The 26,544-nt window shown below is 47.5% G+C and overlaps 1 protein-coding gene across 2 annotated transcripts in view; it reads right to left on the bottom strand.

Moving 5' to 3' along the window:
• Nucleotides 1-835: 835 nt before the first annotated feature.
• LOC119436322 (NCK-interacting protein with SH3 domain) overlaps nucleotides 836-26,544 on the bottom strand; it is a 76,670-nt gene continuing 50,961 nt past the window's right edge. For both annotated transcript variants that reach the window (XM_037703141.2, XM_037703140.2), the window contains exons 11-12: nucleotides 8,004-8,179; nucleotides 836-1,930 (exon numbers count right to left, since the gene is read on the bottom strand). In XM_037703141.2, the coding sequence (XP_037559069.1) occupies nucleotides 1,745-1,930; nucleotides 8,004-8,179 (362 nt within the window). In that variant the 3' untranslated portion in view covers nucleotides 836-1,744. The remainder of the gene's footprint in view (nucleotides 1,931-8,003; nucleotides 8,180-26,544) is intronic.

Raw genomic sequence — 26,544 nt, 5'->3', positions numbered from 1 at the left:
ATGAAAGTACGAATGAAAATTCAAACTTGTATCTCATACACTTAACTAACCCCTTAACCGTTTTATTATTTTGACAATTTCTATTCCCAAGCTGCTTATTTTTAAAATTTTGATGAGGAATAATCCTTCTAAAGAGCAAGTTTTCAATGTTGAAAAAATATTAGAGCACATACTAAGTCAAATTAGCAAAACTGCTAAAGTTTATTATTGCTCATGATAAAGGAGGGCAGCTACCTGCTGGTAATCAACAATAAAAAACAGAGCAAGAGCACAGTTCGGAAAATTTTATCAAGCCATCAGGCGATGTTGTATTGAACGCCTTACTGGGGACGCCTGAAAATAGAAACCGAGGAGGATTGGTGGGGATGTCACTCATGACGATGCGCTGCCAATGACGCGCACTCGCAATAGTGTCTTCTGAACAGTCTTCTTCATCTGATGAACTGCTAATTTTGAAGTCATCGCTATCGCAGAATCGAAGTCAACTATGGTGCCTGAATCACTATCATCCGAAGAGCTGGACGACAGCGAAAGGCTTCTTTTCCGCGATGACGGACCAGCAACACATACGTCGCCTTCACCCGACACCCTTTTTTGAAACACGAGTAGCCTGGTAAAATGAGTATTTTACCAGGCGCAAGTAGACTAATTAAAAAAGCAATAAACATGCCATAAAGCAAGCACACAAGACATGCCACACCTTCATTTAAAAAAAGAAGGAACAGAAGGCACAGAAAATTTAGCTGCAGCAATAAATATTGTGCACAGTTATTTTCTCGTGATTTTTGGCATAGTTAACTCACTGAAAGACATCTCTATATGAAATTCCCGGGGGAAGAAAAGGGGTGAGGATTTGAAATTAGGATACAGGCAAAAGCTTGGTCCCAGAAAAAAAAAAAAAAAGGAAACCATTAAGGTAACCCAGTTACTACAAAAAAAAGGTTAAAAACAAATTTAAATAATCATATTTTATAAAAGGAAGCTTTAGCTCGGGGGCTCGTATCTACATACATGGGAAAGGAGAAATCGTTTTTCTTGGCAACCACTGCACCACATTTGATTGTTTGTTGCACTTAAAAGAAAAACTATCAAGTTTACAACTCTGTAGCACAGGAATGAGAAATGATATCACAATTCCGTAAATTGCACTTAATAGTAAGCCTAAAGTGGACAAAATCGATATATTATACATGGCTCACAAATAACTACTAATTTGTGAGTAGGACTTTTACAAAACCCTTGTAAACAAGGTGACAAATTCACATAACATATAAATTGACATATCAAATTTGTTCGCTTTGGATGCTCTAATAGATGGAGTTTACAGAACTGCGATATCTGTTCTAGGTGCAGAGCTACGAATTTGTAAACCTTGTGCTTCTATTCTTTTCAAACGTACCTATTTTCTAAAATTCCCTTTAGAATATTCAGGCCCTTAATCGAAATTCCACTTCCAACAGTCACTAGAATTTAACCTTTTCTTTCAAGGACAACAAATTTAATTAAGATCGACCCAGTCGTTATCTTGGAAAAGCATTTCTGCGTTTCACATGCATTTGAATAGGCAGCATCGGAGTTGGGCCCGAGCTAAAGCTTCCTCTTAAGTAGACAGGACAATCCAACCACTTGTACATTAAAATAAACAAAAATTGGGGGCAGCAGGACGGGCCAGCTGCTAAAGTTGCAGCCTCACAGGTAGGCTTGCCAGCAGTCTTGGTAGATGTCTCGCCGAATGATTGGTGGCTTAGTCTGTACGAAACCACTGAGGCCAGGTCATCTGAATGCGACACACAATCTCCTTTTCCTCAGCTGATGACTCATCGTGTGCGAGTGCCCCCTCAAAGCAGCGTCGAAGCTCTACTTGACGATGACCTTCATACTGAGTGGAACCAAGTAAGTGCTCCACCAAGGAAAGATACAGAAGTCGTCGCTGCAAGTGAAAAAGACATGTTTACAAGCAGATTAACTTTCCATGGCATGTGCAATAGAATGTCAAGCCTACATTATTGCTGAATTACAGAATCAAACATGTGAGTTTAGCTCCCACTGGAGCCAAGTTGTTTTTTTCTTATTTCTCTTTACCTTATTGTTACATTTCAATTAAAAACGACAGGTAATTTCCCCAATGCTTTCTTTGGCTCCAATGTCTATTTGCATCATGCGGCTGTGTCCAACAGAAAATCGAGCCCCTTGGTTGCCCTTGTCGTTCACTGCCAGAATTATACGTGGTATTACTGCTTCAGTAGCACCAACAAATGACAGTAATCTATGACATGCCCAAGATAAGTTGTAATCCTTCAGCTATAACTTAATATCATTAGCAGTAGCGCACCCAGGATCTCTGCCAGGGGGGGTTGACAGTTTGCCAATGCCATCTAAACAGCACTAATTTCGATTTCTTCACGGGAAATTGTAAAAAAAAATCACTTTTTGCGAGTGTGCAGACGATTGCGCGTCTTACATCTTAGTTGCAGTACTCAAATGCCTAAGGAAAGAAAAGGGGTTAAACAAAAGGGGGGTTTAAGTCGGCCTCAAGGGGGGGTTACAACCCCCGAATCCCCCCCCGTCGGTGCGCCACTGATCATTAGCATGGCAAAGTGCTAGCAACCAAATGCCCATTGGCAATGTGCCATTGTAGCTAATAGTTACTGGTGAGCCTATAAGAAATTTAGTGCTTACACTGACAGCCTACCAACTAAGTGCAGTCTAAGCTCGACAGGTGTTTTTTTCCAACAAGTGGCCATCAGAAGTGACTGAAGGGTTACCAAATCACCATTACGCTTCCTGTGCTCGTATGAATACAGTGCACCAGCATAGTACTCTGCATGTGGGTGCAAGCGGTGCATTGTAACATGCAGAAAATGTTCCACATTATTTAGTATTAACATAACTAGCTACCATTTGAAGGCAACTGCAAGAAGGTGCCTGCAATGGCCTCCGAGATTAAGTCATCTAGCTGTGCATCACACCATAAAGGCCACAGTGGTACTAAGCACTACTTTAATTTCACTTCTCAGGTTGAAGTGGGCTTTTGGAAGAGAGTTTGAGTGCCTTGGCGACAAAAAAAGGGAATGTGCATTGTCTTGGTGTCATAGTACCATCTTATCACCTTCAATGTTATCCCGAATAAATACTGTGAATGACGCCATGGTGATCTTGGCCTCGTGAACCAATATACTATTTTAAACAAACAAAATGGCAGCCTAGCATTGGTAGGCTGTACAGACAGTGTTACACGTATGCACATGGTGTCATCTGACCATAGCCACTAGCACCAGGCACAGGCTGTGCACAAAGCCTTTCTCAATGCTACCTCTAGTGCACACACCGCTGCTCTCGGTTCAGTAATTACTGCCCGAGTTACTCCGGGATTTTCATCAAAAATGCTTATTGAAAAGATGATAACTGCCAGGTTTGTTCTAGGGACCAGCAATGTAACTTTTTTTTTTTTGCTACAACAGCAGCAGCCAAAACAGCAGCAGCCATAACAGCAGCAGGCAAAACAGCAAGCACACAGAAATTATAGAACTATTTTAGATACATGTATTTTTGGCACTGCCTGGCCAAGTGAGGGTGAGTCAACAGCAAGATTTGGTTTCTGTGTCCCAAAACAAAATTTGTTTCACACAGTTGTGGAGATGGCCACTTCTATAGCCATGCTGTGGTTAAACAAAGGCCACAAACGCTTTTGAGGAGGTTCTACAGGAGTTGGGTGTCCTTCCAACTCGGGAGTTGATCGCTCTGAGCAACCAGAGAAGAATTAAAAGAATAGCTGGAACACAGACAGCTGAAGCAAAATGTTGCCATTGCAGTGTAGCAAAGAAAGCCCGGCTGGAGGAGGAAGCTCGCAAGGGTTCTGAGGATACATACCAACTACATAGCAGAAGAATTTTGAAGTTTTACACTTTTTCTGGAAAGATTGGTCTGCATTCTGGTCAATTTTTATGCAAATTGATCATTTAAATAGTAATAAGCATCTTAAAAGAACTTCCAACTTCCTTTTACTTTTTTCAATCTTGCACTGTTTTTTCTACTTTGCATGCACATGCACAAGGACGTGAGTGAGTGAGTAGAAACTTTATTTGGCAAAGAGGGTTGTTAGAGTGCCAGAGGTGGCGTTGTTAAACGGCTGTTGTGCTTGGACTTTGGCGGCTTCCTTAGCTCGTGCAATGGTCCTTTTTTGGACAACAGGGTCTGAGCTGAGCAACATGGTCTCCCACTGTAGTAGTTACTTCTCTTCTGTTCTCCTTGGGGCATGCCCAGAGGAAACGGAACAGAATTGCAGCTTCTTTGCATTTAGCACATAAGTTAGTAGAGTAGAACCCCACTGTTACGTTCCCGGGTGCTGCGTTTTCCTGGCTGTTACGTCGTTTTCGGCCGGTCACGGCATAGCTCCCATAGGACCCAATGCATTGATAACCCCGCTGTTGCGCCGCAACCGTAGGACCGTTCCCGCATCATGCGTTTCGAACTGCCACCCAGCGCCGGCCCGAGCGGCCATGCTGACTTTTCATGTCGTTTGGCTTGGTGGCTTGACGATGGGATTGGCCACCCAAAGTGCCGGAGGCGACACCTATGGCGCAGTTTTGGTTTCCGCCAGCAAAAGCATGGCCTTTGATATCCGTATTTGCTATCTAAAGATGGTGTCTATGACACATTGGTGCTATAAATTGGTTTTGGCCACGGTGTAAGATATATACATATATATATATACACATATATATATCTTACACGGTGGTTTTGGCACATAGCTGTTCCATATAAAGTCCAAGGGCGCTAACGCCTTCGTCGCGTGCCGTCTCTATGTGTGAGTGAAAGCGTGCGAGGGTCAGCCTACGACGATTGCAGCTCAATCTCGCAGGCGCGAAGGACAAAGGCGGGACGGAAGCACGCTTGTTCTGTCGCGTGGGCGCCGTATATTGAAAGCGATCTACGACGTGGAAAAAGTGCGCGCCTGCGCGGTGTTCTACTCTGGCATCAACTGCGTACTGCACGGCCGCGCGGGCTGTATCTTAAAAGCGATCTGCGTTGGGGCAGAGTCTAGGCAGTGTAGGTGCGTCGGCAGCTCATAGCTTTGTGCATGCTGTGTGTTCTCAGCGCTCAGTTTGCGTTGAAGCAATAGACAGCACGAAGGTCACATCGCTTGCTGCTGCTGCTGCGGTGCTTCGTCACGCCAGCGTTTTGATAGCAAGGGTCCGCGCTCATTGAGTACAATGTGTTGATGTTTGCCTGAGCGCGCTGACACCATGCTTGTTAATTAAGTTAATAAGCGAACATTTACAAGTTTATACGGACATTAAACTACTATCCTTACTTTGTATAGCTGTCTACTAATTTGCTATTGCAATCGATGCTTCGGCTTTCGGGCGAAACTGCGACTTTTTTCAAACGTAATAATTAAAATGAAATTGTGTACAGTTCACCACAACTCTCATTTCGCAATTTTTCCTCTTTCTCGGCTCTTGCGTTTCCCGGCTCTTACGTTTCTTTTTTACGGTCGTGTGAAAAACGTATCAGTGGGGTTCTACTGTATAGTATTGATCTGGATAAATGTTGTGTAGTAGTGACGGATTAGAAAAAGTGTTTGTTTGCAGCCTCCACTAGGTTACTTGTCATATACTTAGGGATTTGTGTGCTGCTGGTACCGTGGCCTCGTAGTTTGTAGTATTGTAGGGATATCGTGGTATCCTACAACACTACACCTGGTACCCCCTCCGGCAGCTGTCCTGTCGCTCAGCTAGTGAATTCTCGAGCTATGCTATGGGCAGCTTCGTTGCCGGGTAGAGCTGAGTTGGCTAGTGTAAAGATGAGCTGTACGGGTCTAGGATTTTTGGTTTTGCTTAGGATTTCATTCATTAAAGGGGCGATTAAGCCCTTTGCAAATTTTCTGATAGCCGCTTTGGAGTCGCTGACTGTGGTATTGGCTCTTGTAAAAGATATTGCCATGGTGATGGCCACCTCCTCAGTGGTTTTTATTTCCGAGGCCCCCTCTAGTGTATAATGTATGAGGGGCTTCAAGAGGATAATGCCCAGTATTGATGGGATACCAGTTGCCCGGTTGATCAAGTGTGCTGTACCCAATATATAAGGAAAGCATATCACATTTTATTGAGGAGAGAAAGGTTAATTTGTTACTATAAAGAGTGGCATTTCTTGCTAAGCCAATGGCCATACAAAGTATGGGCTGATGTCACCCATGTATCATCAATACCATGGTTGCTTGCAGCCTTCTACTGTGCCTGTAGATGTGTCTCAGGAGCTAAGTAAATTTCATCACGGACAAGGTTCTGAGGACTGTAAGTATTTAGGACTTTACTGTAATATAGAGTAATCTTGTCATGTTAACTTTAGAAAACCAATCATGAATGTTCTACTTGATAACTATAGCCCAGACTAAATTTTTTTTCTTATATAATAAAGTTGAAAGAAAATCATTTTGTAGTGTACCTTGCAATTATTTGCTTATAAATAGCAATTAGGCCATTTTATAACATTCTTCCAGGCCTGTTACAAAGCTGAAACCTTTCACAAAAAACCCTATTTTTTCTACTTCCAGGTGGTACAGAAAAATAATCAAATAACATATTGAGAAACTAAAATAATATTCAAAAATAGGAGAATAAACTCTATATTGTACATAAATTACATCCTATTAGGTTTATTATCAATGCTAAAATAGTATTCAAAAATAGGAGAATAAACTCTATATTGTACATAAATTATATCCTATTAGGTTTATTATCAATAAAAATGGATCTCTGAGGTGCAACTCCCCTTAACCTTCCTACTAATACAGGGAGTGTGGGCGGACACATCATGGTGGACACATTCACATGAAATGAATGGTGCCATGCAGGCACTGCATGCTGCCCAAGTGGAAATAATGGATACATGTATAACACCTCAAGGACTCACTCATGAAGTATAGGCGAATGAAAATGGTCCGCAAGTGCACTAAATGCTGCAAATAACAAGTCAGGTAGTCCATAGACCACTAGCTGTTGCTCTTAAAATTCACATACGTTAGTAAACTTCACTCTACGTATAGTGTGTTTTCTCCACTCGTCTTCACTCGTCTTTCATCATGCTTGTGTACAGCCACGACATGTCACACCCTTTATCCTTATCAAACTGGAAACATTCTCATATAACAGAGAATGTTCTTTGCATAACTCAACATGAGCTAGGGGAGAGAAAATTTACAGGAAAGGCAGAGCTGTTGGCCTGAGCTAGTATGCTTTGGATTCCCAGTCTGCACCGTGGAATTAGGAAATTGGACAAAAAAAGAATGAGGAGGAGGACAAAAAGAAGGCATCCATATTATACAACTACCACATAACAAAGTGGTCCTTTTAAGCCTCAAGTCCAGCAAATAATCCACAAATGCACTTGGTGTGTTTTGCTGCTATGAGGTCACATCATATGCTCAAAATAGAAGATTCTGATAATGCTGGCCTTCTAATGCCTGCCAGTACAGAGGTCAATGTCTGCCTCTCTCACATAGGGAGGACAGTTGCAAAATACATGCTGCAGAGTTTCAGGCACCTGGCCATATACTATTTCCACTTTGAGTTGTCCCCAAGGTCGCTGAGATCTGCATATTATCGAGTAAAGGCAACGTCAAGGCGAATTCACAGGTCACAGGTCTGAGGTCTCAACATGAGACCTGTGAAATAAAGATCGAGCTAAAAGATGACACCCTGCCAATGAAGTATTGAATTGCCTAATGTCTGCACTAACTTTCGGCATCATGACCAATACAAACCACCACTACAATTGCACAAGGTGCATTCTTAAAATGTGTTGAAAAGAAACTTGCAGCTGATGACTCAGAGAAAAAGCCAAATGACAACTGGTAATTTGCGAACAAAGCAGCTAACAGCACACACAAGAAAAGCACTGTCCTGTCTTTTACTATGTTCATTCTAGTTTTGTGCCATTTGTGCAAGGGCTGCTACAAGTAGGTCTAGTCGAAAAGTGCAGAATGCCCATCTACAGCCTACCTTATCACCAGGCGGCAGGTCACTTAGCTGCCTGGCTACAATGTCCACCAAGACAGCAACATCATTCAAGTAGAAAAGTTCAGCTGTTGTGCTGTCTGAAAACAGCTCAGAAAGCATCTTTAGCACCGAGTTGGGAACTCCTGCAACTTCATGGGTTAGCACTCGAGCAGGGTCATCTGCAGAGATAAAAAGAAATAGAGAAGCATGTCACGCTCTTTGCACAGGATATATATCACATCAGTGGTGGCCTCTTAAAGGGGCCCTGTGATTGAAGTTGGGAATATAGTTGTAATTGATTGGTAGTGTGGCGACGAGCGACCACGTAGACCGGTAAAGTCTCAGGGCTCTCGCGGGAGAGAAAAAAACCGACACCCGATCTCTTAGAATAGCATTTTTTAAATCTGTCTCGGAACGCTAGCCCGTGCCGGAGCGTGCCAGCCGCTCGTGCCTCGTGTAGACGCGAGCGTCTATGCAATTCTCATGCGACGCCGATGCTGCTGCAGCTACAGAGGGCTCCCCCCCCTAGAGAGGAGGAAAGTTCGATGAATGATGGAAAGTCCACGTGACGCGGCATGTCTTGGCGTTGGTCTTGGGTGTCACGCACGGAGGCGGTGTCGAAGGATGCAGCAGGGTTGCGTCGCACATTGGTGGGGCCCATGGCGCGGGTGCTTCAATTTAGGCAGGTTTGAGACGTTCCAGGGCAATTGTGTCTGATCGGCCGTTGATGTTCACGACAAAAGTCGTCGGATGACGCTCGAGAACACAATACGGCCCGGAGTAGTATGGCTGCAAAGGCTTCCGCACGGCACAGTTACGCACGAAAACGTGGGTAGCAGAGGTGAGTGCGGGAGAAACGTATGGAGACCTTGCTTCTTGTGAACATGTAGGCACGGGGTGTATCTGGCTGAAGAAAGCTTGCAGTTCGGTAACGTAGTCGGCAGATGATGGCATAAGTGTTTTGTTGGTATGGTATGGTATGATAAAACTTTATTACGGTCCCTCGGAACACGCGTCAGCCCGTAGCGAGCCGCTCCCACGTCGGTACAGAAAGGCCGAGCCTCTCTGATGCGTCGCGGGCCCGATGGACAGCCCATAGTTGTGCTTCAAAATCGGGGCTGCTTAAGGCAGCCTCCCATTTTGACGACGTGACATCATCATCGTCGCGTAACGCGGGGCACCGCGAGAGCATATGTTCCAAGTCAGCTAGGTCTGAGCATAGCTTGCAAACATTGGTCAATTGTATCGCTGGATAGATTCTGTGTAACAGCGCGAGGTTAGGGTATGCCCCGACCTGGAGTAATCCGAGTGTTAACGCCTGGCAAAAAAGAAATTGCATGGAAGGCGTAGGTGAGAGCCGTAGACGAGCTCAGCACAGGAGCAACCTAGGTCGCTCTTGAGTGCAGCTCTGATGATAAGTAAGACTAGAGGCAAATGTAGAACTCACTTCTCCAGCGATTCATGCGCCATAAGGGAGGCCTTGAGGTGCTGGTGAAAATGTTCAACAAGTCCATTGGACTGCGGGTGGTAAGCAGCCGTGTGAAAACGTGTCGTTCCGAGTAGCTTGAGTAGCTCGTTGAGTGCCGAGTCAAACTGTTGACTGCAATCGGTGACTATTGTGGATAGGCAGCCGAACCTTGAAATCCATGTAGACACGAAAGCTGCTGCAACAGTGGGCGCTGAGATGTCAGATATAGGTGTAGCTTCTGGCCACCGTGTATAGCGGTCGATGCATGTCAGTATGTAGCAGAAACCTTTCAAAGGTGCGACAGGGCCGATGAGGTCCAGTTGTATGGTGTCAAAAAGAGCATCCAGTGGAAGAAAAGACTTGGCAGGCGGAATGGGGTGATGCTGGATCTTGGAGCGTTGACACGACAAACAGCAGCGAACCCAATTGCGAACTTGCGCGTTTAGCCGAGGCCAAACAAAACGACTAGAAAGAAGCTTGTGTCGCGCGTATGCCAGGATGCGACAGGTCGAGCACGGTTTCGAATAGACGTCCGTGAAGGGATGCTGGAATGTATGGTTTAGGTGTGTCGGTAGTCGCAGACGACGGTCGTACCATCTGGAGTCATAACGACGTCCTGTAATTTCAGGGACGTTGACGAATTCCAAAGTGTACGAAGTTCGGTGTCATCACGCTGTTGACTGGCGATTAAGTCGACATCGATGACGAAAGGCTCCGACGTCAACATGGAAACGGCATTGACGCGACTCAGAACGTCGACTACAACGTTGTTGGTGCCCTTGATGTGGCGGAACATTGTTGTAAACTCGTTCCGCCACATGTGTGTAAACGAGATGTAGGAAAGGTGTCGACTCTCGCGGGGTGAGTATAACGCCGAATGGGTCATTGCGTGCCCAAGGGGCTTGCGGTCTGTCAAGATAGTAAATGCACGTCCTTCTAGGAAATGGCGAAAATGTCTGATAGCCAGGTAAACGGTGAGTAATTTACGGCTGAACACGCTGTAGCGGGACTGCGCAGGCTTCAATTTATTGGAGAAAAAGGTGAGTGGATGCCACGCATTGTCGATGAATTGCTGCAGAACGGCACCAACGGCGGTGTTTGAAGCGTCGGTCATGATGGCAGTGGGTGCGTCTGGCTTTGGGTGTCTAAGCAGCATGGCGTCGGCGAGGGCAGACTTGACTCTTGTGGTTGGTGGCCTCTTCATTCCACTGAAGCACTTGTTTAAGTTTGTAAACCAGCAGAGCATCTAGTGGAGCCATAAGTCGTGTGCAATTGGGGATGAATCGGCGGTAGAAATTCACGAATCTGAGAAATTGGCGAAGCTTGGTGAGTGTGGTCGGTCGGGGAAGGTCTTCGATGATGCGAATCTTGGACGGCAGTGGTCGAATGCCGTTAGTGTCAACGATATGACTGAGGAACTCGAGTTCGGGTAGACCGAACTTGCTCTTGGCGGCATTGATGACAATTCCTTTACTGGCAAGGCATGAAAACAACAACCGGAAGTGGTGAAGATGTTCTTCTGCAGAAGAGCTTGCGACAGGAAGGTCGTCAATGTATGCAAAAACGAAAGGCAGGCCTAAGGTGACGGAATCGATGAAACGCTGAAACGATTGGCTCGCGTTCTGCAAGCCGAAAGGCATGCAGAGAAATTCAAAAAGACCGAAGGGTGTGGTAATGGTGGTCTTGGGAATGTCTTATTCAGCAACCGGTACTTGATGATAGGCGCGAGCGAGATCAATCTTAGAAAAAACTGTCGCACCGTGCAACGCTACAACGAAGTCCTGAATGTTCGGGAGAGGATAGCGATCAGGAGCTGTAACATTGTTTAGTGCCCAGTAATCACCGCATGGGCGCCAGTGTCCCGTCTTAGGCACCATGTGAAATGGTGATGCCCAATTACTGGAGGAAGGGTGGATGATGCCAAGTTGCGGCATATGTTCGAACTCGGCACGAGCGATCTTGAGTTTCTCCTGGGACAAACGCCGGGGTTGGAAATAGACTGGTGGGCCGGAGATGACGATGTGATGGCACACGTCATGTTGCATCGGTTGCGTCCAGTCCGGCAGGCACGTCAAGGTGATAAACTCGTGTAGGAGCGCGGCGCAAGGTTCGTCCAACATGGCAGAAATAGGCGCGATTGGCGATGTGACTGATGATGAGACGTCGGGGACGGATAGCTGGGTCACGGAGTCGATGAGACGGCGTCGTTGGACGTCGGCAAGGAGTCTGTAGTTGTGCAAGAAGTCTGCTCCAATGACTGCACGACGTATGTCTGCAACCAGGAAAATCCAGCAGAACGCTCGTCGAAGGCCAAGATTTAGCATGACGGAGCGTGACGAGAAAACTGGAATCCTGGTGCCGTTGAAGGCTTGCAAAAACGACAAAGGTGTCGCTTTTCAGTCGGAGTGGTGGGCGGGGAGAATGCTGACATCAGCTCCTGTATCGACTAAGAACAGTTGTCGCGTAACTCTGTCCGTCACGCAGAAAAGGCGACTTGTGTGTTGGGCTGGACCACTCGACGCCGTTAGAGGTCGGCCGGCCTGTTTCCCTGCCAAGCGCAGGGACGCTGACAGTGACGAGCGTCGTTTCCAAAACGACGGTAGTAGTAGCAAACGCCAGACGTTGTAGGTGATGTTTCATTGTGGGTAATCGTGCGTCTTGATTTTCTGGAACTACGGCTGCGTGGGCGACGAGATGACGTGTGGCGATGTTCTGCTGCACAGATGATGCGTTCCAGGCGCTCACACAAGGAGTCGAGCAGAGATTGCGCTGCTGAAGAGCACAAAAGGGTTTGCAGAGCAGTTGTATTGTCACCCGGTGACGATGTCGTGACTGTGATGGTTGGGGTGGCTACTTCCACGACTTTGTCGGCCAAAGCGGTAAGTCCAGTAAGATCCATGGTAGAGGCTGTGGCCAGGACCATCTGCACGTTAGCTGGGAGTCGTTGCAAAAACAATTCGCATAACAGCGTGTCGTCGATGGATCTCGCGTTGTCTCCAAGCAGCAGCCTCATTCGGCGAAGAACTTGACTAGGGCGTCGGTCGCCGAGTTCTTCAGTGGACAGAAGCTCCTGGATGCGGGAATGCTGTGAAGCTGCTGTGCGCTGTAGCAGGGCTGCCTTGAGATCGTCATAGGTGGCGGTAGACAATGGGGCGTTCAACAAATCTGCTACTTCGTCAATGGCGGCGGGCGAGAGCGCTGCAACGGTGTAATGAAACTTTGAGGCTTGAGAGCAGATACCAGCGACTTGAAATTGCGATTCGGCCTGAAGAAACCACGCCGAGGGATGCTGGTCCCAGTACTGTTGGAGGCGGACGGCGATGGCCGAAGAGGAGGGCTCACCGCGTTCCTCGAAAGGGTTCTGGCCTTGAGCTCTTGAAGCGTTGGTCTGGTCCATGGTCATCTCTACCAAGGAGCGTATGGCAGTATCCCGTCCGAGGTCACCAAACTGTGCTGACGAGTGACCACATAGACCGGTAAAGCCTCAGGGCTCTCGCGGGAGAAGAAAAACAGACACCCGATCTCTCAACGTACCATTTTTTGCATCTGTCTCAGAACGTTAGCCCGTGCCGGAGCGTGCCAGTTGCTCGTGCCTCGCGTCTACATAATTCTCTTGCGACGCCAATGCTGCTGTCACTACAGTAGCACAGACACCAGAGTCTTCAAGATGACTCAACTCCAAGGTCAATGCTGACATTAGAGTACTTCTTATTTTAATCTGTTCCACAAATGTGTTTTGCTTACTGACTAAGCAGTATGCAACAGTGATTTTGAACACTGAAGTCACATGATATTTTATTAACTTTGATTGGCATTGCATGCAGTAGGTGTATCTTTTAAGTATTTATTGTTGATATATAATACTTTCAAGCCATCCAGTGAGAGGAGGAGAAATAAAGGAAGCTAGGTTGTTAACAAGCACATAAAACTCAAATGAAGAGGCCTACATTGCCGAAGAAACTAAAAAAATACACCCTTAATGTTGAAAAAAAAAAAAAAAGACTTGTTGACAAGTTGTTGACTAGAAACCAGTTGACTTCCAGAACATTTCTAAGACAGATATATGTTGTCAAACAAAGCAAAACAAGAAAATGCACATGAGTGACAGATGCACAAGGCTAAAGTTAGCTTTATAAGAATTAGTGCTTTTCTTCATAATCAACAAAAAAATGCAATGATGTAATATGTTTAACAGTTTCTTGATTTAGAAGGAAAGCAAGAAATAAAGGAAATATCAAGAGGTGTCAACTGTTACATAGGCAGCACTGCCTACCCCTTCTAACTTGAAGCTTACGTCACTTTCTCAGGATGGCTGCTCTTTCTCCAAACCCCCCTAATGGCAAGCAAGGAGCTAAGCACAGATATGATGAACGGCCTACAGGAACCCATACGCAGTTAAATCTAATCATAATGAGGTCACAGCTGACATGAAAGCATGTTTATTACATCCGATATTTGTTAAAGGCATATGTTCTAGGAGTGTACGAATATTCAAAACTTTCGAATAACAAATACAATATTGCCCAATTTGATTAGGTCTTCAAATTGAATAGTCACTATTTACCCTAAAAATGATCCGCACACTCCTAATATATTTGTTACATGCTGATACTATTGATGAGAACCATTTTACATTTATTTTGTTATATCTAATCATTTGTTACATTCACATTTGTCACACTGAGTTTCAAATGTGTAAGAATTGGTAGTGAACTTTATTTTTTCAAACTAATTTTTGGCTAGGTATTGGCACTCTGTGCAATCTACAAATAGCTAAATAAGCTAGAGCATGGTACTTTTTGTGGAAGTTTAGTACATAAAGAAGTGCTCGTAAAGATAGCTATATTTTTGTCATTGAGTATAACTCGAGAACTACAGCAGCTACAGAAAACCTAATTGCATATTTGAAATCTGCATGGAAACCTTTCCAATTGCCTGTATTTTCAAGTCTCTAGTACAAATAATAATAAAAAAAGTTTTGAGCAGCTTCTTTCTCCAAGGAATACAGTCGAACCCAATTATAATAATATTCAAGTGCCAAGAAAATCCTATTGCTATAACCGATAATTGTTATACAGTCAAACCTCGATATAACAAAGTTGCACTTGCAGCAAAAAACTTAGTTAAAGCGCAAATTCTGTTACTTTGAGGATTTAAAGCTTCAGCAGTAAAAACAACTTAACAAAGTCCCAGAGCATTCTTGGTGCATAGTATCTTGTTAGTAAGCACTTGCAAATTGCAAGTAGGTCGGGCTATAATTGGTTATGAGCACCAGCGTGTGCGGTGCAGATCACACTGAGAGCAATGCATTGATGTGGCTCACAGCATCCAAGATTTGCGCGTGTTGCACCGTGCGGTGTTGTAAATCTTGGACACCATGGCTGACTATGCTTGGTGCCTGCAGTTGGTGCCCACAAATTAAAACGAAAGGGTACAAAGATATGAATAATCCTGATCAAAAAAAGAAAAAAGAGAAAAGGAACTTTAGTTCTGCAAGAAAGGCAGAGTATTCATGGCAATAGCAAAGAGACAAATACACGAAGTAAGGTTCTTAACTGTGTCAAGCGCGCACCAGCAAACATGAACAGATCTCACTCGAGGACCACGAACTTGCTTTCACAATGTGAGCGAACGCTTTGCACCAGGGTCTCGGAAACTTGAGATTATGCGACCGCCAACAATATAGACCAGGAATGGAAGCGGCCAAGGAAGTTTTGGAGCAGCTCTGGGAGCAGCAAATTTGGTACTTTGGAGCAGGTTTGGAGCATGAATTTTCAGTTTCAGAGCAGTAAATACGCATCTTGGAGCAGCTTGGTAAAGGTCACTATGAGTGAAATACAGACAGATGAAAAAAAAAAGTTCTTTATTTGAGTGCAGAACACTTGTGGGGATTGAGGGTTGCGCCGGCATGATTGCGCGGGCTTCGCCTGCTCTGCCATCCCTCGCCATCGTTCCCCGCTGGCCTCCTTCTCCGCCCGCGCCGCCTAACCGGTTCCCGCGGTGGCGCTGCGCACACGGCGGTTTGTGGTGAGGGCGGGGCGCTGACGTCACTACGCGGCCGGTTGTCGGCTGCTAGCGGCGGAGCGTGCCTCGGGACTTCTCTCCGGGACCAGCGCACGGTACGTTCATGCTTTCCTCTCGTCCGCCGACACCTTTGTGACTAGGACTGGAGCTCGCGCACGGTGCCTTTGCCCGTGCGGGGAGCGCGTACTTTGTGCTGATCCTTTCCCGACGCTAAGCCGACGAGCGGTGCCATTAGTGCTCGCGCGAGGTCGTACCTCGCCGAGCCGCACTTGCCGAAAGCCTAAGCCGAAGGATATTGCCCGTGCTCTCGCAAGTTGACCCATTGGTTATCGCCAGAGCAAGTAGCATAGCCGCCGGGACTTTTCCTAGCGGCGTGTCCCAGCTTGAGCCTGTGCTCTCGCCGCGACGTGCTATAGGCGCCTGTTATTGTATTTTCGCTCTGGTGCGGGACCCCTTTGGCTCCCCGCCGCGCGGGTGTTTGTGCAGTGCTGGTGCCGACGGTTTCAGTAAACGGTTTCCGTCAACTCAGGGCTTTACTGTGTTTTTGCGTGCGTCGCTCGGTAGCCCCTTGCGGCCTCTGAGCTCGCGCGCGAGCGGTGCTGGAGGCGACGGCTGACGCGGCCCTGTGGCTCGCTAAGCTCGAACCCGCGGTGGTTGGTCTCCTGTGAGACACCAAGAACCCACACACTACAGTTAAACCTGGATATAACGAAATTGACAAATTTCCGAAAAACTTCGTTATAAAGAGGATTTCGTTATATGCAGGTTCGGCATGAAAATTCGAAAAAGAAACGCTTACTGTATTTACTCGATTCTAATGCGCCCTCGATTGTAATGCGCACCAGTTTTCTGTTTTCGTCGAAGCACTCACCCTTTGAATGTCACACCAGGTACTGGATGCGTGTCGTTTTGCACAAGCACAAGGCATCGGAAACGAAGAGCGAGCGTCACAACTGTGTCGTAGCGTCGTATAGTGTTACAGTAGAACCCCGCTGTTACGTCGTTTTCGGCCAGTCCCGGCACAGCTCCCATAGAACCCAATACATTGGTAACCCCGCTGTTGCGTCAAAACTGCGGGACCGTTCCCACATCATATGTTGCCAACTGCCACCCCACGCCGGTCCAAGTGGCCATTTTGACTTTTCATGTCGCTTGGCTTAGTGGCTTGACGATGGCATTGGCCGCCCAAAGTGCCGGGGCCGACAACTATGACATATTTTTGGTTTCTGCCAGAGAAAGTATGGCCCTTGAGATCCGTATTTGCTATATAAAGATGGTGTCCTATGACGCGTTGTAGCCCTAAAATTGGTTTTGGCTTATAGATGTTCCGTATAAAGTCCAAGGGCGATAACGCAGTCGTCGCACGCCGTATGCTGTATGTGCGAGTGAAAACGTGCGAGGCGAGCCCATGACCGCGACTAAATCTCGTGCGCGCAAGAAAGAAAAGCAGGGAGGAAGCGCACCTTCTTCTGTTGCGCTCGAGGCACCAGCGAGGGAGCGAGGGGGGAGGGATACCGGGCAGTGTTGTAGTGTACTCTGGCATCAACTGTGTACTGCACGGCGTCGCGCGGGCCGTATCTTGAAAGCGATCTGCGTTGTGGCAGAGTCTAGGCAGTGTAGGTGCGTCGGCGGCTCGTAGCTTTGTGCATGCGGTGTGTTCTCAGAGCTAGTTTGTGTTGAAGCGATAGACAACAGCACGAAGGTCACTTCGCTCCTTTCTGCAGCGGCGCTTCGACATGCCGCCAGCGTTTGACAGCGCGTGTCTGTGCTCATCGAGTGTGATGTGTCACAGCGTCTGCCAGCGCGTCAGCAACATCAACTGGAAAAGGAGAGTGCGGGCTTGGCAGGCTAGGCCAGCTGCAGCAAGCGGCAGGATCAGGTTTGAATGAAGGGAGGGGGAAAGGTCATGCCCGCGGCAGCAAGATCGCCGGGTCGAGGGATGCAGGCCTGCCTTGCACACGCTCGCACGCATGCACACGTGCGCTCGCTTCGCATTCCGTTGCGGCGGAGAAGGTGCTTCCGGTTGCTGCTCGCGCAAAAATGACAAAATTTGGGGCGAAATCTCTAGGTTGTCGGCGGGGAAAATTTGTTATTTCGAGGGGGTCTTCCGCTGCCACTTCGTTACGTAGAGGGCTCAAATACATGTGCTTCTATGGAGTAACGGCGGGGAATAGAAAAACTTTGTTATATCCAGGAATTCGTTATATGGAGGTTCGTTATAAGCAGGTTTAACTGTACAAGGTCGTGGCAAATCTGCCCGCAGAAGCCCGCTAGGCAAGCAAAATTCCTGACCGAAAAATTGGCATCCACACGACTGTAGCATGAAGCTACAAAGGAAACCCACACAGGTTTCTCAGAAACCACCTGTAAGTTACATACTGGATGTGCCAATAAATGTGACCAAGAAAAAAAATAACCGAGGGCATACCGCAAACAGCACCCGCTCCATGTTAATAGGATTTTGTTAATGCTAGCTCGTTTTTTAAAAAAATTTTGTCATTGTGAACAAGCAACTAAATATAATATTTAAGTTTAATGAGGTAACATTTACTACCTCACATATTCAATAAGGTACCAATGCAAAGGTTGTGGAATACGTCGACAAATGACCGATAACAGTGTATACAGCAATCTAGGTCTTGTGAGGTCCTTTATTCTGACAAAAAAGAAAGAGAGAAGAAAGCCTGCAAAAAAAAAAAAAACCCACGTGACAACGCGTCCCCACAAAAGTAATAAAAGCAGTCTCAGACAGAAGCACTGTCATCTAGGGCGCAATCTTGTACGCGTTCAAAAATGGAACGGAGGCGGTCCGTTGCATCGAGCCGCACACGATTGGTCAATTTGAACCGTGAGCCGCACACAATTGGTCAATTTGAACTGCGACGATCAAATTGACCAATCGTGTGCGGCTCGATGGAACGGACGGCCTCCGTTCCATTTTGGAACACGTACAAGATCGTGCCCCTAGTGCATTGTGTATATTACGAACGTGCAAACCTGGGCTAGAGTCTTGCAACGGTTTGGAAAATGAACCGTTACAAGAGCGCACTACCTCATGTTTGATGAGGACCGAAGATGAGTGCCATAAACTGCCAACACATCGAGTAAAAAGCGCGGACCCTCGTTCCCAGTGCCACTATTGGACGAGGCTTGCATAAAGATCAATGCAACCTTCGGTGTGCTGAAGCGTTGTTACGGTCACAGCGGGGTTTTTTATTAGTTTATTTTTAAATGCGAAAGCATTTCTATGCCTACCCTGTGAAGGAAATCATCTGTCCGTCACGTAAGACGAAAGCAGCGAGAACATAGTGCAGAGGAAGCTATCAGCACTCGGCACAGTGGTCCCCATCGCAGATGGCTTTCAAGATAGGGCCCGCACAGCAACGCCATATGCAGCACCGCTATAAAAAAATCAATGTATAAAACAAAAAAATGACCACCCCTTCCCCTACCGGAAAATGGGGCTAAGCGAAGCTTGTGCATTTTTTCGGTGTTCCTTGGAACGAATTGCACTGATGAGTACCACGTTATGCTCGAACCACCTGTCACACGCACTGCAACTGGCTCCGAAGTTCCCGTTGAAAAACTCGCGTTGAAACCTGGCCGCTGCACCGGGGAAGTTGGTGCTAGCGTTGCCGAGGTGAGCACCACCGTTGTTGGGTTGCTGGAGGGCAAGACGGCGCTCACGTTTGGCCTCAACATCGCACTCCCGCAACTCGGGGTCAGCGGCTCTTCGTTGACGTTTGGCTTCAACATCCTGCTCCTGCAACTCGACGTTTGCGGCTCTTCGTTAATGTTTCACCTGGGCTTCGAAAGCCCTCACGCTAGAATCAGCACGTCGATGACGAGCCCTTTTCCGGGCAAGTTCGCGGCACCGTTGCTCAAACGCAGCCTGCTCTTCAGTGGAACGCACCACGCGTGGCCTTCCCAACTGGTCACCGATACTGATCTGAGGCGAGGGAAGCCCGGCAGAGCACTCGCCAACCCACTTCTCGTTCCCTCCCCGCAACACACCAAGCGACCCTGGACGGCGATTTTGTAGCGATTCCTTCTCCGATGATATTCCTTTTCGCACTTTGTCAGTGGTCAGAACGACGTCCTGCATGTGTCACCAAAGCGTTCAGCCGGCCGTGAACGGTGGATGATATGAGAGGCATATAATCGAGCCGAAGGCATCGCCACAAAATCGCAGCCCAGATTGGCCGCGCACATCACGTGATCCGGCGCCGGAGCAGCCGGGTCTTTTTGCGTGGCCACAACAACGCTACCGAAACTTGAGCCAAAACAAGCGTCGCTTGAAAAGCGCCGCAGCAGCAGTGAGTGTACTGATCTTCGCGCTGTGTCTCATTTCAATGCGAACGAAGTGAAGAGAACACAGCGCACACAAAGCTATCAGCACTCGGCGCACTCTGCCCCCATCGCAGATCACTTTCAAGTTGGGCCCGCGCGGCCCTGCCATACGCAGCCGTCGTTGGAGTATGCAGTTGATAATGGCTCGACGCGGATGGATAAGGCGCTAAAGAGCGATAATGGTTTATAATGATAGGAATGTCATCAGCGCACCTGGCGCCGCCACCTGCAGTAGTTTGCTTGCGTCATTAATTAACCTTGCGCCACCGTCCACAGCAGTTCGTGTAGCCGCAGTGATCGTTTATTGACCCTTTTCGTGGCGATCCCATGAGCACTGCCATGTTTGATCACGTGCTGATGCGTCCATTGCTTGCCTCAGCTGCCCCCTGTTGCCTTCGTGGTCACAATGGATGTACATGATGCCCGGTGCAGCTCAGGAAACCTGTTTCGGGAGACATCGTAGACGCTGACTGGGTGGGTGACATGAAGCTTTGGCCACAGCCTCAGAGGACATGTAAAAGCGCTTTCGGAGCTCATTAAGGTGTGTCCAAATGGCACGAGCAGCGCATATGTGCTTGTTTTAAAAGTGATGCTAATACAGTCGAACCCACTTATAACGATGCCGGTTTTAACAATATATCGGTTATAACAATGAAAAGCTGTTGCACTGTCAACTTTCGTATGTTTTCTATGGTGAAATAACCTGCTTACTACAATGCCCCCAGGACGCATTATCCGTTATAACGTCGAAGTCTGGCTACTGGGTGTCCGTGCCGAAAGATAATGGAATGCGAACTCCCTGAAAAGAAAAAAGAATGGGAGGACGCTTAAGTTTCGCCTTTAAGAGTGAAACGTGATAGCGTTATCGGCCCCGTTCGCATCGCATTTTTCTTTGAGTAGGCTTCACTGCAAAACAGAACGTGGGAAAGGCAGCTTACAAAGACCAAGCTTACACCGATCCCCTTAAAGTCGGCTTCACTTTTAAACAGAAATGCATTTCTGGGAAGACGTTTTTCCAGGGGCAATATAAGTCGTCTTACATAAAATGTGAAGGCACTAGGATCTTTGCCCCAACGAGCGCGCGTGTCCAAAACGCATTAGGCAGGCCAAGTCCCAATTTGACCTGCCGAAAATGCGAGCGCCATCTGGATAAGATTTTCGCAAGTAGCCTACCCAAGCGCGCGGCTGTTGGTATGGTAGAAATGCTGGAAAAGGGGTTCGTGTTTGAGTTTCCTCATAACAGAATTATTTTTTCTCGTACATTAAAATTACAGTCCAATGCCACCATGTCTGTAGGTTGTGGTAAAGTTGTACTTTGCCATTTTTCTGGCGGATTTCACTGTGAGAAATTCAATTTTTGTTCCCTAACACCACGCGGAGGGCCTGCGCGGTCGGGGTGGTTTGGGATGATTTTCTCCGCCACGGACGCTGATGCCGGATTTTCTGCGACACGGGGCCCTTAATGCTGTCGCGTTAAAAAGAAAGCAAGCAATTCCGAGCCATTGCACACTGCCACGCGGTTTTAAGGCGATAGCGTTAAGGACCCCGTGTCGCAGAAAATCCGCCGTCAGCATCCGTGGCAGAGAAAATCATCCCCAACCACCCCGACTGTGCAGGCCCTCCGCGTGGCGCAAGGTGTTAGCGAAGGAGAAAATCATACCGAATCACCCCGACCGCGCAGGCCCTCCACGTGGTGCAAGGTTTTGGTGAACAATTCAACAGGAACTGAGCCGCGAATGCACGGCTCATAAAGGTCAGAGCCGTGTGGAGATAAGAGACGGTGCGGCGAGCGACGAGCGCGGTTGTTGGCAGAAGAAAAGTGCGCCCCCCCCCCCCCCCCCCCCCCCCCCCCCCCCGCTTCCTCCGGCGCTGGCTTCCCGCTTCCTTGCTTGCGCGCGGGAGAGATAAGAGACCGTGCGGCCGAGCGACGAGCGCGGTTGTTGGCACAGTAGAAGTGCCCCCCCCTCCCTCCGGCGCTGGCTTCCCGCTTCGTTGCTTGCGCGTGGGGGATTAAGTGCGTTCGCTCTCCGTGAAAGCGTGCGTCCCAGCACGCTTGCGCTCGGGCATACGGCGCGCGGTGAAGATTTTATCTATACGGAACCTCACGGCGACGGCGACGGCGACGGCGACGACGACGGCGACGGCGACGGCGACGGCGACGGCGACGCCGACGGCAGAAATCCGGTTGAAGTGTCCATATAATTGCTATCGCAATAAAATTGAATTTCTCAAGTGAAATCCGTAAGAAAAATGGTAAAGTACGACTTAACCACAACCTACAGACATGGTGGCGTCGAATTGTAATTGAATGTACGAGAAAACAATTGTGTTACGAGGAAACTCAAACCACAAATCCTTTTACCAGCATTCATAACAGCGGCACGCACGGGTAGGTTACTTGCAAAAGTGCAATCCAGATGGCACTCGCATCCTCGGCATGTCAAATTGGGACTTCGCCTGCCTAACGCGTTTTGGACACGCGCACGTCGGGGCAATAGCAAACAATTAATAAAATAATAATAAAAAAGGTGCTAGGGCCTTTGCATTTTAATATAAAACGACTTATATTGCCCCTGGAAAAACGTCTTCCCAGAAATGCATTTCTGTTTAAAAGTGAAGCTGACTTCAAGGGGATCGGTGTAGGCTTGGTCTTTGTAAGCTGGCTTTGCCACGTTCGGTGTTGCTAAAGCCCACTGAAAGAAATATGCGATGCGAATGGGGCACGATAACGCTATCGTGTTCCACTCTTAAAGGCGAAGCTTAAGCGCCCTCCAATTTTTCCATTTTTCTCCGCATCTCCAGCCTCGCACACCTCTCTCCTGTTGACCTTCCACCCATCCGAACACGGATGGGCTGCGCCCATAGCTCTATGTTGCACCACCCTCGGAAACAAGAATGGACCACGCCAATGCGGTGGTAGCCGTGATAGCACTGGGTTGGCGGAGCGACGCAAAGCAAATGTGCTACGCAATAGAGCGAAAACGGCGTTAGCGTTCACCGAAACAAAGGGACAGAGTTCGCATCGCCATAGTCATCAGTGAAAATCGCACTGGAATGACAGCAACGCCGGAACGCTTCTTTATTCTTGTGTTTACTGCCGCGCATAGCACCACGTTGGCCGCGTGCCTTCATGACTGCGTAGTCGCCATCCACGATCGCGTCAATAGCGGCCGCGACTTTCGCCCGCAACGGTTGCGGCATAAAGTAGTTTCATTTTCACTCGGTACGCGCGTCTTCATAACTGAGTAGTCACCATCCATGGTGACATCGATAGTGACTGCGGTTTCATCCGCAGTTGCAGCAAACGGTAGTTTCGTTTTGACTACGTGCGCGCGTTGGCCGGTCGTGTGCCTTTAGAACCGCAAGGTCACCGTCCATGATCGCGTCAACAGCGGCTGCGGCAAGCAATAGTTTCGTTTTTACTCATTGCAAAGCTGTCGAGGATGAAGAGCACCGTCTACATCGCGATGGGTGGCGACCCCGGGAAAAGATATTAGATATGTGTGCGCGGCAGTGAAAAGCGTGTCTTAGACAAAGACGCGCGCTGCGGCCGTGCTGTGAAAGAAGTCAAGAGGCCTTCGCCGCTGCGAGCGCTAATCAGTCATGAGATGACGAGAATTGCAGCTTCCGCACTGCTTTTGTACAAAATAGAAACTTGATTCTGCTGATTCATTCTGTTAGTAAAAGCGTGTTGACGTAGAAAACATTTGTTTGTTTTCTTGATACCCTCGATAATTCGACATACGGTTAATCTGGACTTTTTTTTTTCGGTCCTGTAAATTCCGAATTAACGAGGTTTTACAACACCAGTGCCATTCTTGAACGCCAACAGCCGAGACTTGTTAAACACGATCAGAGCATGCAGGAAGCAGAGTTAAACAGTTAAACGAGTCAACACCATCAGCAGCCAGATGGAGGAAGGTGGTGGGGATGGGCACTGGCCTCCCTGCCATTAGTTCTCTCACAACAGTTCTGCCATCCCCCTATTTTGATTTTTTTTCGTGCAACCCGGTTATAACAATGGAATTTTTGTGGCACTTGAATATTGTTATAAGTGGGTTCGACTGTAATGTATTCCAAGCTATCCAAACTTTTTGCTTATGAATTGAATCAAGATCAGTGTGCATTGGTCTTCGTTCTTTATTTGGGAAATACTTAGAAGCAGCGGCTTGTCACGTTTCTGACTCAGAGACTGGGCACCGACAAACTTCACTATCTGATTATTTTCTGCCTAGTAGCTCGTTGGCATGCTCACTTGCAATAGATTTGTTCTTGCTGCACAGAAGGCTTGAAACGTAGCTGTTCTGTACTTTGTAATAGCGCGCAGCAAAGATTGATTATCGCTAGTAACTCGCTTACTCCTGTGGACCGTCCCAAAACATTCTGCTTTGACCATTCGTGTGCTGTCAGTGTAGTTGCTGTCACCCATGCTTTGGTGCATTGATTCAAGTCTGCGCTCATTCACATATTCTTAATAAGTTAGCGATAGAGTGGGCGTAAATTTGCATGGGAGTTGGGGTAGATGTGTGTAGATAATGTGCGCGAAACTTATGCCAGGAAGCGAAGATACTCACTCTTGCCGATGTTCCGGGGTTGAAGTCTTTTTCTTTGAGATTAGCGATACAATTTGGCGGATGAGTGAAATTTTTTTATCCACGAGGAAAGTCGTACATTGAGAAGGGCAGGCCACACAGGCTGTCCGTATGTTGCAACAGTCCGTGAACTTGGTCACACATATTCATTCCATTCCTTAATATGCCAGTCACTATTTTTGCAGCCAACTACTGCACACGTCTTCAATCCACCACTCTGCATTTTGCAGCATGAATGGAGCACAGTGCGTGAGCGAAAGCCCAGTTGCTTTTCCGACAGTTGATCGCACAGAAACAGGGCAGATGTAGTAATGATTTCGTATTCGTGCGCTTTCGCTGAGGCAACATGCGGCGCACCACTGAAAGTGCCATCTCATTTCTCGAGAAGAAACTGCTCCGCGAAAAGGATCAATACTGGTCGTATCACATTTCGTAACATTGATAATGGCACCGGGCTGCGTGGAGAAGCGCAAGTGGCACAATGCTTACGCATACAGTAAAACCTCGATAATTCGAACTCGGTTAATTCGAAGAATTTGAGCGGTCTCATCATTTTCGATGCAAATTCTACCGGATAACTTGAATGGGCCGCGCGGCTCTATTCGGATAATTCGAAGTTTCCGGCTGGCAGCAACGTGCGGCTGTTAGGTTAGGGCACTCCGTACAGTTGCCAACCAATTTTCCGAGGTCGGGGGGACTGAAAAATAGTCCTAAAAGCTCGTTCAGCCGAAAAAAAAAAATTATTAGGCCCCGTAGTGCGGCTTAAAAAAATCTCTAATAATGTCCTGCCTCATACTACGCTTGGAGGGGATCGACTTGCTTGGATTTGCACAGCAGTGACGTCTCCGTGTACAGCCGACACGAACGTCACCACGTTGGCGATCTCCGCCAACGGAGTTGACCATGGAGATCAAAGAAACGAGCTTCGCACCACTTAGCTCTCGCGAAGGCACAGGAGGTAGTGCCGATCACCAATACATGGGTCTCCGAGACACCTGCTCAGTGTACACGCCACGTTCAAAATAGCAACCGAAACTTTAGAGAAAAAAAAAAAAATAACTGAATTACCAAGCGTGGTGTCAGCGCGCACAAGCAAACATGAATAGATCACACTTGATAACCGCAGAAAACTACTGTCAAAACGCTGGTGCCAACGAGCGAAGGTTCGTGCGGTCTATCGCTTCAATGGAAACTGAGCGGCGAAAGCACAGCGCATACAAAGGTAGAAGCCGTGTTGCAGATCGCTTTCTAGATACGGTGTGCCCGACCGCCGGCGCCGCGCAAAGTTGCTCACAGAGCTGAAGCCACAACCACTCCCTCCCTCCCTCCCGCTCTGCTTTCCCGCTTTTCCTCCTTTCACGTGGGAGATTGCGTCGCCAGTTCCCCTTGCACCCTGTTGAATATTATGCTCCGAAAAAGAAGAGAAGATGACGAAGCCAGAAGCGAGCGTGGACACGAGCGCGCGCCCACATTTTTAGGTTTTTTCGCTAGCGTCGAATAAACAAGAGGTTCTCTACTTCGGCTCCGCTTCCTGGTCACGGCACCAGAGGAAACTACATGTTTGAAAGCAGCTGCTCGACCAGTGCTTACGATTGTAAACATCAACAACTACAGCTCTTATAACCGACTGATGCGTATAACTGCATGGATACGATTTACTAAAAATTGCAGGTACACAGACACCAGAAAGAAGGGACCTTTAGACGCAACTGAAGTACAAAAGACTGAAATTTATTGGATATGTCGAACACAAGATAAAGTATTTGGACCGGATGTCAGCAGAATGGGGTGCTTGGAAATTTCCAGAAGGTTGCTGAACTGAAGGCGACCTCTCAAGCGAAGCCCTAATTCGTCGTGATATGGTCTGAACCGCTGGAGTGTAATGTCCATTCTGCTGACATCCGGTCCAAATACTTTATATTGTGTTCAACATATCCAATAAATATCAGTCTCTTGTACTTCAGTTGCGTCTAAAGGTCCCTTCTTTCTGGCGTCTGTGTACCTGTTTTTTAGTAAATCATTGTATCTATGCAGTTATACGCATCAGTCGGTTATAAGAGCTGTAGTCATTGATGTTTACAATTGTAAGCACTGGTCGAGCAGCTGCTTG

Source organism: Dermacentor silvarum, chromosome 1 (assembly GCF_013339745.2).
Source record: "Dermacentor silvarum isolate Dsil-2018 chromosome 1, BIME_Dsil_1.4, whole genome shotgun sequence".
Classification (NCBI taxonomy): Eukaryota; Metazoa; Arthropoda; class Arachnida; order Ixodida; family Ixodidae; genus Dermacentor; species Dermacentor silvarum.
This window is presented reverse-complemented; position numbering and strand designations above follow the sequence as displayed.